Here is a 15,976-nt window from a genome sequence, read left to right as displayed (position 1 = left end):
TGATGAATCCGCTATGCATTTGTGCAACGTCTCTATCCCGCTTCAACGTGTACCGTGTGACAGAGACAAACGCTCGTCACAGACGAAATAATTCGGTATCCACTCGACATTAGTGACAAGGTTATTAATTTGGACCATTCGAGCGGTGAATTTTTGCCGGTTCGTGAAAGTGAAATTTATTTGTATACACAAGTGTTCGTTTGTCCGTTAGATTAAAGGCAAGGTGTCTGGGTTTTGAATTGTAACAAGGTATGAAAATTGTTGTATAAAACAACTGCAGTGGAAGTGGAAATGTGATTATTTTTATATCACGACTTTCGCATTTAATGATAGACTATGATCTCACTTTTTAAGTTTATGTGGGTATAAATTGCGTCTGACGTCTGATGATTTATTTTGGCGTTGCTTTTTTACAACGGCGCAAGCGATTGGAAATTTTACTTTCCTTTGTTCTGGACTCTGGTATTCTTGAATGAATGAATCAATGAATATTCCGTGTTACTTGGTATATTATTTTAGAATGTCAACAATTTCCTTCCCTTGCCATTATTTGTTGCGAATGAAAAGTTATTCGTAATTAAAGCTGCGTCTAGCGAGACGATCGAGATAGCAGCAAGTTGACCTACTGCGATGTTGCGCCGTGTCATCGAGTTTTATAGGTTATCTTAATTGAAGGGGAAATACAAGCCCGGCTCTATAATGTGGACTGTGGACTATAAGCGAACTCGTGAAACAATTTCGTTTCGTTTGATGTGCTTTTACCTTTAATTAGTGAATGTTTTTGTTTAGTAATAAAATTTACACATTTGATGACGCATTATTTCAAGCTTTCCGTCAGGTATAGGTACTAATGTAGTTCCTCTAAATTGAATGCATACATTCTCTAGCTATTAGGTAAATGTTCATAATCAAATGTTTATAAACAACCATATAAACAGAGATGATTTATTAGTCTATAGTCTCAATAGTAGGTAGGCATGTCTGCGCGCGCGCACCGGAAAAATAAACGTCTAGAGCGGCTTGGGCGTTACCTCCTGCCTACTCCGAGCTACTCGCGCGCCGTTGCCGGTCAAAACATGGCTCGTACTTTGACACCCGATATATCGGCCAGGTGTTTAATGTTTCAATATGTATGTTTTTTTGGTATGTTTATTTATAAGATTTGATGATTATTGAATATTAACATCTACATATTATATTGATAATTGACGTGGACTTTGTATCTAAAGAAAATATCGTTTCTAAGGATATTTAATGTTGATTTTTATTTATATTAAATTATCGTTTCATTATGATTTATTATCATAATTATAGCAACGCCGGTGAACTATTTAGTAATATGTGACACCGGAACGGAGTTTTAAAAGAGTTATATCGATATTTATATGTGGTACCTATATACATATAATACATACCTATTTGGTTTTTAATCAAATACAAACAATGCGAATAATTTGCTAAGTTCAATGATTCGGTACCTAAAAACTAAAAACACTAATTTATTCAAAGGCACGATGTTCCATCAAACTAAGCCATGAGCTTGTAAAGTCCATCAGCATATCTGAATATCAGAACAATCATACATAACACGTGTAAAGCGAATTAAAGTCGTGTATCGAGGTAACAATGGGAACAAACAAAAAATATAGAAATTTACAGTTTGATTGGTGTTCCTAGTGAACCGCAGTGGAGTTATTGTTCAACTGTTACGTACTTGTAGATTGTAGGGAGGTGGAATTAGTATTGAGTATTGACCTTTACCTTTTTTTTGTGGAATTTGACGAATGTGGATTGTAGATGTCGATGTTTCTCAGTAAGTTGTAAACAATATGAAATCATTAGATATATAGACTAAACCCACGCAAGTACCTACATCTGCTTTCAAAATAAATATATTTTTTACTACACAGACTTTCTCGATAAATGGATAAAACAAATATTATTTCAATTCAGAACAAAGTATCATATAATATAAATCATATTTGTTTCTTTATTATACCAGTAGTAAATAGATACAATAATTCTTTTTACGCGCATCATGAAACTTTCCGAGTTCCTAGAAATTGAAAAACTCCGCTAAAAGCCATACAAAACACGGTACGTTTTTGCTACACGATAATATGAATATGTATTGCATTATTTTGTTGTTTTCGCAATACTCTCGTGTTTAAAATTTATCGAAACTATCTTTCTTTTTTTCTAATTAAATGAATACAATATATTGAGTTTGAATTAAGATAATAATTAAAACAAAGTAATTATTATGGAGATTGGGTACTTGATGGGATTGACTCGGAATAAGTTTCGTGGGTCCCTTTTGAAGGACTTTGTATAGTTTGGTTAGCGATTGCGGTCAGAAGCTTAGATGTATTAAGGAAAAGCATCTTTAGATAGATGTAACTATACTTATATTTAAATAGTAAACTGGGTTTTGAAATGTGTAAGATTTGATTCACAATTGCCGACGTAAATAGGTAGGTATATGTACATGAAATTAGAAATAAGATTAATCACCAGACCTGTTGCACATTTTTAGTTTTTGATAATATTTTATGAAAATGTTATATTAGCAGTTTTAATACTAGGTATAGAAATTAGTCGTCCAAGTTTGTAACATTTAAATTTACCCTTCTCTTTACGAAGTAAGAGTCACCACAAACATTTCTATTCAAATACTAAATAAACAATATTGACATTCAAACGAATGTTTGGTAAGCGAAATTTAAACTGCTTACTGCTATTCGGCTCAATTGCTTTTTGTTTATGTAATTGCACAAATGCAAGTCAAGTAGGTCATGATACATAATAATTAAATAATAATAAACATTACTAACCTACCTTAATCGGTACTGACCTAAGCTTTTGTTTATTTATCGATATCTATGTGATTGTATGTTTGTAATCTTTCAGATTTAGTGTGGGTTGTTGAGTTACAATGTAATTGAAAAATATAAAATGTTGAAAGGTTTATGGTATGAATGTGGATTAGAAACACAATTTATTTACAGTGTTATTTATTTACATGTATAGTTTATTAACAAGACATTCAAGAAGTATATAGCTTTCATCTAGTTAAAGAATTATCAAGATCGGTAATTTGGCACAAACAAAATAAAAACAACTAGGTACATATATTCAGTTCAAATTAATTATATATATTAATTCCGATGAAACGAAACAAACATGTATTGTTCATATGAAGAGATTTAAATAAACTTGAGGAGGATAATGCGTCGGAAATGTATTGACATTTAAATAATCTGAACAATAATATATAACTACAAACGTTGCAGGGAATAAATACTAAAGGTAGAATTAAAGTATTAATGAACAAGGATTCATTTCGTTTATTCATGCTTGGTTTTTTATAATTACTTATTTAACATGCATAAAAGACACAAAAAATGCAAAGATTAGCTGACGAGTTAACGAATGCAACTTTGAACATTTAAGATTTACATTATCACAACGAATAATAAGCACAATTTGTATATTCATTCGCTTCCAAAGACAAGATTGCGTTGATTTATTTTTGGCACGAAAATATCGTTAGTGTTTAAATAAGTCGATTCGTACAAACAAATCGACGGAGCCATTAAGATCTCAGTTTCAACTAAATATGTTAAAAGGGTCGTGGCGATTCTGTTGTTTTATTTGCTCACTATCTAATGTGGGGCTTATTGGTGGCTGGTGGATTTATTCGTAATAATACATTTGTGTTTAGTGACCGATGGAAATGGATTTAAGTTAATTAAATGTTGTTGATTTCTGAGGTAATGTTGCTTCCGCCTGCGGTGTGAGCGAGTCTCATGTGGTGCCATTTTACAGGTATAAAATAACAAAGTTAATATAAATGTGTGCTATCGATTCTGGACTGGATTATAATAAGGTCAACAATCAGCCCCATTAAATGTAATAGGTATCTTATTTAAAAGAATGAATCCCTGAATACCCTGAAATGTATAAAATTTCGGTCGACATATTTCCAAGTCTATCTCTAATTAATGAATCCAAATATAACTAGACTTCAATGAAATCCACTAACATTTATAGTAAGAAGGTTAAAATAAAATCGACATCTAATTCAGAGTGAAAATAACAAACACTCGATCGTAGCATTTGATTGAATCAGAATCACGAGACGCGGGCGGACACGAATACAATGCGACGCATTTTTATTCATGTTTTGTGGCCGTATTGAATTGGAAATTATGCGAATATTAATTAGATAGCCGTTGTTAAGCGTACTCACCTTCTCGACGTGACCTTGCGCGTTTCCTGCCCGAGGTCACGGCTCCGATGACTTTGGTTAACTGTAAGTGTAGGTACGTACACAATTGTCATTTGTTTTTGTCGACCAGACTGCCAATCAAATTGTTTTGGTCTATGCCGGCTTTGAGTGCGATCGGTACGGTGGTAATGTGTTGATTGGTCCAGTTTGTAGTGGTCGCGTAATATAGTGTTAGGTTTGGGAATAAACAATGAAGAATAATTATTCAAAATAAAGATCGGTGTATTGCATGACGTACTCGACAATCTTAGTACCGTATCTTAGGACTGATAAGAGTCATGAGATAATCATTTAAATCAATTTACACTAAGTAATAGGTAAGTTTACTTCAAATAAAATAACAAACCACCGTACCAAGGAGGAGATCGTCTAAATATGTAGGTACTTGAATATTCTAATACATGGATCGTGTTTAAATAAAAACATACGCCTACAAATATTCTACAAAAGTCACGTATAAATATGATATCGCTATCACGGAGCAAGCGCTGCGTAAACATCAAAGCAATTAAATTCATAGTGAAGATGCTAATCGACGGTGATGATCACTAGACGGATATGAAATTAGCAAAGTTGGTGAGAGCGCTTCTGCGAGACGCGGTGCATGGAGTTTGGAGATTGAAGGCCTTTGAAGAGGCCTTAGCCAACAGACTAGAATGGTAAGGGAGATTAATGTAAGTAGTGGGTGCAGATAACGTAGCAAGAAGTTGGGAGGTTCGGAATGATTGAATGCTTGGAAAAAGACGATAGTGACTACTTGATTACGTCTTGAAGAGTCGAATATAGTGGTCACAGATAAACATTTAGTCACGTTATGTATTTGTAGATAGTATTGCGGGTTTGTGTGCATTCGTATAGCACATACTGATGGGAAAGTAACAAGGAACAAAAAGCTAACTAGCAACTAACTACATTAGTCTATTAGCGTCTATATCCACATCCAGTAGAATAATTTTCGAGTCTAATAGTATTTAATTGTTTATTACAATTAGGTAATTTATTAATAATATAAAAATGTAAAATATAACTTTTTATGCCAATTATAAAAGAAAAAAGAAATGTGTTAAATTAGAGAACGCATCATCAAACCACTCCGTCTCTTACACTTCATAAATCTTCAGAAGGAAAGTCAAATAAAAAAATTAAGCCCTAATTAAGTATGAAAGGCGGGACTCTCGGGGTCCTTAAAACGGGGTTACGTGAATAATAATTGTCTAAAATAGTTGAGCGCTTTGAATGCGCGTGGAGGATGGATCTCAGCGGTGGGGGCTGCATTTCGCCTGCCTTGCTAATGAGCTGATGTATCTCGGCCGTCCTCGACGACATTCCGCACTGTTTTTATAAAAACCCTTCAAAGAACTTAAGTGTTTCGCCTCCTTGTTTATTTTATTTGTTTTTGCGAGCGCACTTTTATTTAATGCACGACGGTTGCGGTTTAATGCTTTTCGGGAGGGATTAAGTTGTTTATGTGTTGGTGTATTCATATTTACTCGCTCGCTCTAGTTGTATCTTAAATTCGTTAACATTGCTAGTGAAGCTTGAGAAGTTTGGGTAATAACAGTTAATAGTTAGGCAATGTAGTGGCGTAATATTTAGTCGGATAAGCTACTGAATGAAATTGAAATAGAGCATTTCCTATAGTTCTTCACATTTTGTAAGAAATTCTTCGGTTCGATTCGGACTATGAGAATAAAGACGGAAAAGAAAATAAGTACTACAAATAGAAGCACGGATTACGGTTCTAGGAATGAGATACATGTAATATAACAATTTTATTATCATATCATTCCTTGTAAGAATCGTTAAAGCTCTGTAACATAAGTTCAAAAGTATAATAACCTGCACACGTGTTTCAAAGACGTAACTGAAAATTTGAATAATGTAGGAAAATAAAATAGTACCTACATTTTATAATCAGTAGGCTGTACTGTAAGTTGATTTTTTATGGACATCCTTCAAAGAGGAATTAAAGTTTTCTAACAACTATGTCGATGTGTAGAGCAGTCACAAGTAAATAGTTTTATTATTATAATTTATTCGTAGTCAAACTATTCCCAGTATTATTGTAATTTATTCGTTACTAGATTTCCGCCCGCGGCTTCGCCCGCGTTTGCAAAGGAAAACCCGCATAGTTCCCGTTCCCGTGGGATTTCCGGGATAAAAACTATCCTATGTGTTAATCTAAGTTACCCTCTATATGTGTGCTAAATTTCATTGTAATCGGTTCAGTAGTTTTTACGTGAAAGAGTAACAAACATCCATACATCCATTCATCCATACATCCTTACAAACTTTCGCCTTTATAATATATATTAGAATATTAGAATAATATTAGAATATTAGATATTAGATCAAACTATTCCCATTAATATACGTGGAATAAAGGTGACAAAGCAACAAGAACCATTTAGTATTTGGTTATTAACGAAAGTGGAAAATTTTCCACCAAAATATCTTTTGATGTTGACGAAATATGGTTGTTTTTGTTAAGTCTCCGTCTAATACTAATTAGTCTCCAAAAGTTATTAACGTTCAGGCTTTGTTGACATTAACTAAATTCGCTTCATAAATCATTTTAGGGTCAACAATCAACATGCCGTAAATATTATGCTATTAATGGGTGAAGTTGCGTCTAAATCTTGTACTCAATAAAATAAACACGCTAGATGTTCTTCTGAAATGGTTTATTTGTATTTTTTGTTTTCTTTTCCGTTATAGTGTTATCCGTCTTTAGATGATAGTGTGATAATTGCTAGATATCTCGTAACTTAATAACGAGTTAATCAAATAAAATATGTGTGAAATGAATAATAAATATAAGGACTTAGGAAATCTAACTTGCTTTCATTTATAATATATAATATTATAGCTTTGCATTTACGGTGTACGCAATAAAACAGCATTTATTGATCATCAATATTTTCCGCAAATAGTCGGTGCCAGGTGCAAAGTATAAATGCGTTTGTTTTTATGAGGTTATTTGTCTCTTACTGTGGTTTTGGCTCTGCTTTAAAATGTTTACTTGTGACTCGAGGTTCGTGTAAATCTTTTTTATGACACTGATTTTAGAAAGGTGGCCTTATTGATTTGAGACATAGGTAATAGGTATATGTGATGCCAGTTAATAATTACAGTAGGTAGTTATAAATAACATATTGTCTGCATTAACTTGAAAAACATATCTCAAGCTCTTGTATGTATTGTAAATATGTGAACACATAGTTATGTACACTTTGCGTAGGTATAGTTATAGAAATATAGGTATGTATAACCGAATCGATTGCAATTTTATTGGATTATAGGATAAATGTAGCATCATCTTGTCGAGTAGATGAACAAAGAAACACGTCAGCAAAAAACGCTGTCGTTAGTATAAATAGGTCGGAAGTTTTTACATTGATATTCATTTGTGCATCTTAGGTCCTACAATAAGGCTTAATTAAATTATATGTACCATAAATTACTTTACGAATCATCACGTTCATTTCGTGATAGGGATAACTTAGAGTTCTCGTAAATTCCAATGGAATTTTTATTATTGCCCTCTAAATATAGACATTGGATCAATTCATCAGGCGGAAATTATAAGGCGCGGGTCAAACACAAGCGGCGCGGGCGCGGGCGTGCCATAAGCGCACCTCTTGAATCTGTTTTGCACCACGTCCTTCTTATACATTTTGTATGAAAGAATTTTGGAAAGGCGACGAGGCGGCACGCCACGGTTGCGCCGCGGGCGTACCGCAGGCGTACCGCAGGCGCGCTTCCCCCATCGCATCCAAATAGAGGTCAATTCACGGTCATACACAATCAAAAACAAATCGGGTGGTAGGAGACGGTAGCCTGTCAGTCAAAAATGTGTTCTCTCTGTGTGGAATTATATAGAGCTGCTATTACATACCCTTCTTCGTTTTGTTTTTAAAGGTGAAATGAATTAATCGATGAAATGATTTACACAGGTGATGGCAGTAGGGAAAGTGAAAATGAAGAAGAGCATAATGAAAGTTCCCATGTATTTACAATGTCAGAAATAAAGATAATCCTGATTTTGATTGTGTTTTTTATTTATTTGTAATTGTAATAATATTGTGGAATGATCAGTACTGTAAATACTTTTGAACTGAGATTTTAATGATAAGATTTATATGGTTTAAATGTAAACCTGTGTTTGAAAACCATATTTTATCTATACTAATATTATAAAGAGGAAAGGTTTGTATGTATGTATGTATGTATGTATGGTTTTCACGCATAAACTAGGTACTGGACCGATTTTGATGAAATTTGGCACAGATAATCTTTAGACCCTGAGAAAGAACATAGGCTACCTTTTATTGCGAAATATGTACCACGGGCGAAGCCGGGGCGGACCGCTAGTACAATATAAATTTTGTGTTATTTTAACCTTCTTTTCTTCCATCATTACACCAGTACTACTTTAAAATTACTTTAAAAGTACTATAAAATTTTCCAAGTAAATTCCAACATTTCCAACAAAGATATATTTGCAATCGTGGGGTTATCCTCGCTATTTACTTACAAGGAATTATCAAAACAAAATCGTTACTTTCAAATTAACGTTACTTTCAAATCTCTTTTAGCACAAAAAACATAATTTTACTAAATTATGCATGAAGAAAATGCATTTAACCACTCTATATAAATATCATTTTCGGACGCCAACAGCGCGCCCGATGCGCGCCGGCAGCGCGCCCGAGGCGCGCCGGCAGCGCGCCCGAGGCGCGCCGGCTGGCGCGCCCGCGGTGCGCCCGATGCGCGCCGCGCCGCTTGTATATGTCCCGCGCCTAACGCACTTTGCCGACGTTTTGTGTTCCGAAATTACTTCGATCCCGTGTCAATATCGATGTTATGTTCTGTGTGAACGGTTATTTATTGCTTGTTTTAGGTTTTGGTAAATCCAAATTATCCATTATGGACAAGGGGAGATGGAAGTGGTTAGAGAAATGGACCGATGCCATAGAATATAATTATATACTCTGTCGATGCTGCACTTTTTTCATAATTAAAGAGAACCTAGTCACCTAGTTAGTCATTTATTATCTAAAATCAAATGTAATATTTTTGACCTTTTAATAATTCGCTACAGTTTGATAACTTTTACGTAACGTCCTTATTTCATAACTAAAATCCATTTTGTAACAATAATCTATAAATAAGTAACATATTATCTTGAAGGGCGCGAATAACTCGAGAATCGAGATGCTTAGATATCAAACAATTTATCAACGTTGTAAATTGATAAACGTTTGACATTATATGCTTATTGCTTATACACAATTCGCGATATTATCACCTATTTTATTGTGAACATAACAAACGGTTGTCTAAACCTCATCTCTATTTATAGTCGAATGCAAATCGCTCCGAGCGGTATATTTCTCGTTCAATATTTAATCTCTACCGGGAAACTATTGATATTCGAAGGATTAACATAAAAACCTATCTTTTGTTTCCTTTAATTTACCATTCAGGTATTTTTTACACGCCAACCTTAGTAGTACCCGACGATCGTAGTCCCGTCGGGACGCTACAGTAATTTGATATTTATGTCGATCACGAATAGAGTTCAAAACGTAATACAAAATGAATTTGACGTGTCGTCGATTAAAATTAAACTTTATTTCACTTGTAAATTTGGTTTTAAATGGCCAATTGCTGGCCTTAAAGTTTTTTGTACGAAGCACCGAAAAATATTCGTGCTATTGCAAATTTACCTGCTCCGATGTTGAATGTTACCGGACACGTATTATGTGCGTATTGTTTAGTTACAAGGAATTAATACTTATGTGATTTATTAAGCTTGAGAAAAAGCGGCGTTTCTATAGAGTTTTTTATTTGGTCTGTTCGAGCATGTCTTTCCACTGGATACATTTTGATCATCATTTCCAATAGTTAATCGATTATCTACTGAACGTGAAGGGTGGTCTTAGAATAATTAAATAAAATAACACTTTAAATAAAAGTAAAAAGTCATCTTGTCTTACTTTGAGAATGACTTTCGAATCGTTTGGTTTTGTCAGATTATGATATTATTTCAAACTAATAAGTGAACATGGTTGGAGCCTTGGAGGCCAGATGCTCTTTCGTTTTTAACAATCTCTTTGAGTTAGTTCTTCTTCTCGTTTGTATTGAGTTTAATTTTCAATAGTCACATTCACATAGAAAGTGCGTGATTTATTCTCAATTAAAGGTCTCGCGTGGAAACGATACGTTAGTAGATAAGCGTTATCTTATCGTTCTTGAAGCGATCGTGCGGTGCGGGGCTCGTTACCAACGTCCTTGTAGTTCATGTCACAATGAACGTGCTTATGGGAAACTTTCGGTTCATGTGTTAACAGCCTTATGACTTGTTAACACATACATGCTTATGGCACAGAATAAATAGGTGCGTATATCGTGTGTACTACGCGTTATAAGGTATCGTGTGAACTAGTCGTAGCGTCGTGTTTGTTGGGGTGGTTGTACACGATTCGTAAATGTTTTTTAAGAAATTGTAAAGAATTAGTGTAGGTACTTACATCTTTTCTTCGAATTTATAATGAGTTGTTTACAACGCGCCTAACAGCTTGTTCAATCCTCGTGTTATCAATATCGTGAATGTTTGAAGATAATTGTAAGCGTCTGTATGCGCTTTTATTGAATCTTGATTCGGTAGATGTGAGGTTGGATTTGTTGATCGTTTGCTGATCTCATCTAAAGACTGATCAGTCTTTAAGTCGTTGCATTACAATTTAATATCTTTCTTCTTATATATAAAATTCTCGTGTCACAATGTTAGTCTGCATACTCCTCCGAAACGGGTGGACCGATTCTCATGAAATTTTCTGTGCATATCGGGTAAGTCTGAGAATCGGCCAACATCTATTTTTCATATGTACCACGGGCGAAGCCGGGGCGGACCGCTAGTATCGTATAAATTAATGTTATAAACTAATCATCGATGATGATAATATTATAGTATAAATAGAAATTCATAAAAACATAATAATGTCTTTAGTTTTCAACACCCTATCCACTGCGCGTTCCGCACCCCCATACTGCCGCAAATCCTTTACTCAAGGACCAATGAATTAGCAACACATCAAGGTCGGCTAGGTCATTGGCACCGTATCAAGGCCCGCGGCATCACGTTATCAGCTGATATCTCTTATCAACGCTATCAACTTAACACTCACGATAGTGCACAATCACTATCAATTTTCTTTGGTGCGCTTATTAACGATTTCGATATCGTTAATATGTATAAATAAATAGTTGTCAATTTTATTGGATGTAGTATGTAGGATTGATATGTCTATTTTTATTTTTTATGTACAAATACAATTTCTTTATAGATATACTATTTTTAGGTGAAATTGTTATCATTTTTTTTGTTTAACTTTAGCGATTAAAATATTATAATAATTAATAAGCCTTATTTTATGCAAGTATTTCAATGTTTGAGGTCTCAGTATTGATTTTATTAAGAAATTTTGGTAAATCTAGGTAACTTTAAAATATTACGTGATGCGTTTTTACATTGTTGCAGGAGTTGTGCAATATTATGTGTAATAATGTTATTTCAAAAGTTCAAACCCATACTACTGACAGTATGTAGAACCTATTGTATGAACGTTGTTAGGTTTCATTTCTCCACATCGCATCGTTTCTACACGTTAATTATATCGAGCAATATTAATCTGAGGCTTAAGTCTTAAAGGATTAATTAATTTTAAACCACTATCTATTCCTTGTGTGCGCTTATAAAACCCCAAGCGTATCTAATCTCGATCGAACTAATGCGTGAAGTCAATCGTGTAACGTGTTTCACGAAACTGTTTATTATTATCAATGGCATAAACGTACTTTTCGATTAAAATAATTAAACGTATGATATAATTGAAACTGCAACTAATACAGTGGTGTTGGCAGGGGCAGCCAATCGAGGATTTTCTTTTAACGAGGTATTTAATTGAAGTCACGTCAAACGTATCATTTTCCTTGCAATTAAAGAAGATCGACTTTTTATACTTAATAAAAAGTTGATTGAAACGCTTCCTTTTAAGTGTACTTGTGACTTTGAGATGCTATTAGATATTCGTTAAATCTGTCTCACTGTGTTGCAGACGAAATTGCAAATAACGTTAAGTGGCAAATACGGTGCAATGTGATGCGATATTTTTGAAATTTAAATTTGACTTGTTTCGTCTATTAGTCAATAAATTTATAAACCCATAATTACATATGTATAAAATAGATACAGAATTTTTTTTCATTTATCTATGACATTACATAATGTTATATCAAAAATAGGAAGGCTTATCATTGTTCAGAATAAGATTAGGTTCGCTCGCGCGCTCACAACACTATTCGGTGATAAGTATGTACAGTTAATGTTTATTTTTCAACCGTTTTTCATACGTAGTACATAGTAACACTATCTTCGTTTTTTCGAAAGGTTATAAATATCATAGACAGGTACACCATTGTCTTTATTACAGCACCTTTTTTTAATAGTTATTACCCTTACTGTTTTTTGCTATTCTATGTAACTAAACAACGTCAAATGTTGCAATTGTTCATTTCCCATAAAATATTTTTTTAGAGAAGACCGTCACAGGACAATAAACGAGTCAAACAATTTGGGAGTTGCTTGTCAGTGTTGACGACAGGCAGATAACAGAATCTGTTAATCTGACAGATAGTCCGGTCACTCGACCGCGGCCCGTCAGAGCTGCGGTGGAACTGCAGACAGTTGTTAACTGGAAGTTCATTGATAGTCGCTGTATGGAGACGATTATTGTTGGTTATGCTATTACAAGCTGTACTTAACGAGCATAATCAAGTTACAACGACCTGTAAATTACAGGACAAATGTTTGAGTAGCTATGTTTTAAGAAGAATTTTGAATGTGCAGTTCTTTAGTTCTTGGTTGATGCGTGATTCTCTCGATGTAATTTAATTCTCGATGTAGTATATTAAATGAGTTTATAACTAATAAGTATTACTAATAAGTTAAAATTTCCATCATATATGCTATTAAAAAACAATTGTATGGAAAATAAACATCGCAACTCAATCAACAATCGCAATAAACTTTTTAATGTAGGAGTAATAGAGCTAGATTAAAATGACTCTAGATTGAAATCTTTATTACTACAAGGTCTCACAAATACTCTCTTACACCCCTCAATATCCGGTGTTTTATTTGTACCAAAAACAATTTAACGCGAGCAAAACTGTACGAGTGAAGCTAGTCTATTTTATGAAGGCTTGAGCTTTCATAATAATGCCGCTATAAAAGTGGCGTTATGGTATTTAGCTACTATTTGTGTATTATTAGAGTAATGTAGCGATAGTGAAAGTGGACCGTATTATATAATGTTTGTAACCTACGTTTGTTGTGTTTACCGTTCTATGTCCTTATGAATAACAACATTTTGAGTGAGTACTTGAATATGTTTGTAAAGATTGAATGCTAAATTGATTTAATAGATCGATTTACCTAATCTGAACTCAGACTAGTTCTGTAGGATAAATTAATCGTGTTAACAATATTGAACGAAATGATTTTTTTGCATTACAATTTTTATGAAGAGGACGTATTTGATTGTTTCTAATTATCATATCGTAGTTTGTGTATTGTTGACAAATGCGAAAACTACTACCTACAATAGAAAGTTACTATATTCCTTGGTGAGATAATCCCCGAACTCGACATGGCAAGCGGTTATTTAATATTTTGAAAAACTGCGTTCTGGATAAATCATTAGTTTGCATTAAATTGCACAGTTTAAAACTATCGATTCATCAGAATAATATAAAGGAGTTGCATCGAAATTGGAATGATTTCAATAATTGTTTCGCGGTATCCGAACGGTTGAGTGTTGTGCCCTGAAGCTACGCGTAATAACACGGTGTGGATCCGAGATGTCCTATAGACCTGTACCACGTGTGATGCCCTAGGCTTAAATAGGTGTTTACGCGTTATTACTTGCGTGTTTTATTTGATGATAAGAAATTAAAATTAAAAAAAACTTTATTGATAGAAATGTACAGGAAAGAATGATGGAGTGTGTGCAAGGACCGTTTTCTTTTGTTTCTTGATTTGATCGTCCCTAAATGATTTAAATTGAAATCTTATAGGTTCGCTCTACCATTATGCTAAGGTTACGAAATTTAAATACATCAATTCTAAGTTTAATATATGTATGAAATATATGCAGTGCAGTAGCAGGTATAGTCCAACCTCCATTAAATGGCAAAAAATTAATATTGTGGTAGGAAATATTGCGCTCATGTTATTTTTTTTAAACAAAAAGAGCATCAAAATGCATTTCGTGTTTATTTTACGCTTGAATAAGCATACAGATGGACAGACCTTCGAGTTTATAACAGCAAACAGCATAGATGGAATAATGTAATTGTTAACGAAAGCGTTTTTATAGCATTTTTAAAAGATTACGTAAAATTTTCAGCCGCTTTATGTGTACGCAGCCTTATATATGAATTATGTACCCAATGCATATATACACACTGTTACATACTAATAAAGTTTATAATTGTTGTAGATGTACAAATTCGTGATTAGTGCTCGTATTTCACAAGATTTTAAGTAGCTATACTCCTATTAGTAATTTTAGTTATAAGTCTTTAATAATATGTACGTACTAATGAATCGAAGATACATACCGAGTTTCTTTGTTAAACATTTTTCGGACAAAAAATACGAATTTGTAATAAACACGACATAGTTGTAGCATTAGCGGATAATAAAATATCATGCCTTCACTTTCACATCTAAAAGCTTTTCATGCGACGTCTCACACATATCTTGCTTCACTAAAAACTCTGTACTTCTTTACCTGTTGTGTTTTTATTTGCGTAGTTTTAACGTAGTGTTTTACATTACAGGCCACACAAAATGATGCTGGAGTCGAGTCGGTGAGTAAACTCTTTATTTTTGTATTTTTTTTAAAGGGGGGTTTGTCATTGATCATGTCACATAGCTATAGAAACAAAACATAACATGGTTTACATCATTAATTAATAATAATATAAAACAAATTTGCTTCACGCTGTATGTTAATTGCCCTATTTATGCATAATAGGTACTTCAAAAGTACGATAAGGATTATGGTGCGTTTTTTTCATAGATATAGAGACATTCAAGAAGACAGTTTTACTTAATTTGTTAAGTTTGATAACCCTTGAAAGTTAGTTATATATTAAATCAATTTATAACAACAAATGTAGTTTGAATTAGATTCTCTAGAAACCCTTTTATACTATCGTATATAATGCTCCATCAGACCTAAGTCTTTGGTTAGTAAATTATTCAGACAACCTAAATTGTTTATCGGTACTGTCCCTTTTAATAGATAAATGTTTAGACTTGGGCGTTTGTTTCTTGTCGCTTTTCTATGTGGAAATGTTTTTGAGACGATGGTTAGAAAAACGAATTAGTAGGTACGTAACTGTAGTCGATGTTATATGTTTAATGCTTGGGATGTTTTTAGTTTTATCTAGAATAGTAACTAAATCGGTAAAATAACTCGATATAACTGAATTTTATCGTATATTTAATATAAAATAATGCATTAAAAGTTTAAACTTCTGCGAAATTTCCTTCCAACCGTTTAAATGTATGATGAAAATGTTGCCACAAGACGCGCACGATGTCATAAT

At 33.6% G+C, this 15,976-nt stretch overlaps 1 protein-coding gene across 1 annotated transcript in view; it reads left to right on the top strand.

Annotated features, from left to right (window-relative positions):
* lilli (AF4/FMR2 family member lilliputian) overlaps positions 1-15,976 on the top strand; it is a 203,415-nt gene that overhangs the window by 53,915 nt on the left and 133,524 nt on the right. Inside the window, exon 2 of the mRNA XM_089711138.1 lies at positions 15,203-15,232. Coding sequence (XP_089567264.1) covers positions 15,203-15,232 — 30 coding nt within the window. The remainder of the gene's footprint in view (positions 1-15,202; positions 15,233-15,976) is intronic.

Source organism: Colias philodice, chromosome 26 (assembly GCF_061535455.1).
Source record: "Colias philodice isolate Cphi_HAF_F1 chromosome 26, ilColPhil1 Martin Lab GWU primary, whole genome shotgun sequence".
In the NCBI taxonomy this organism is placed as follows: Eukaryota; Metazoa; Arthropoda; class Insecta; order Lepidoptera; family Pieridae; genus Colias; species Colias philodice.
This window is presented reverse-complemented; position numbering and strand designations above follow the sequence as displayed.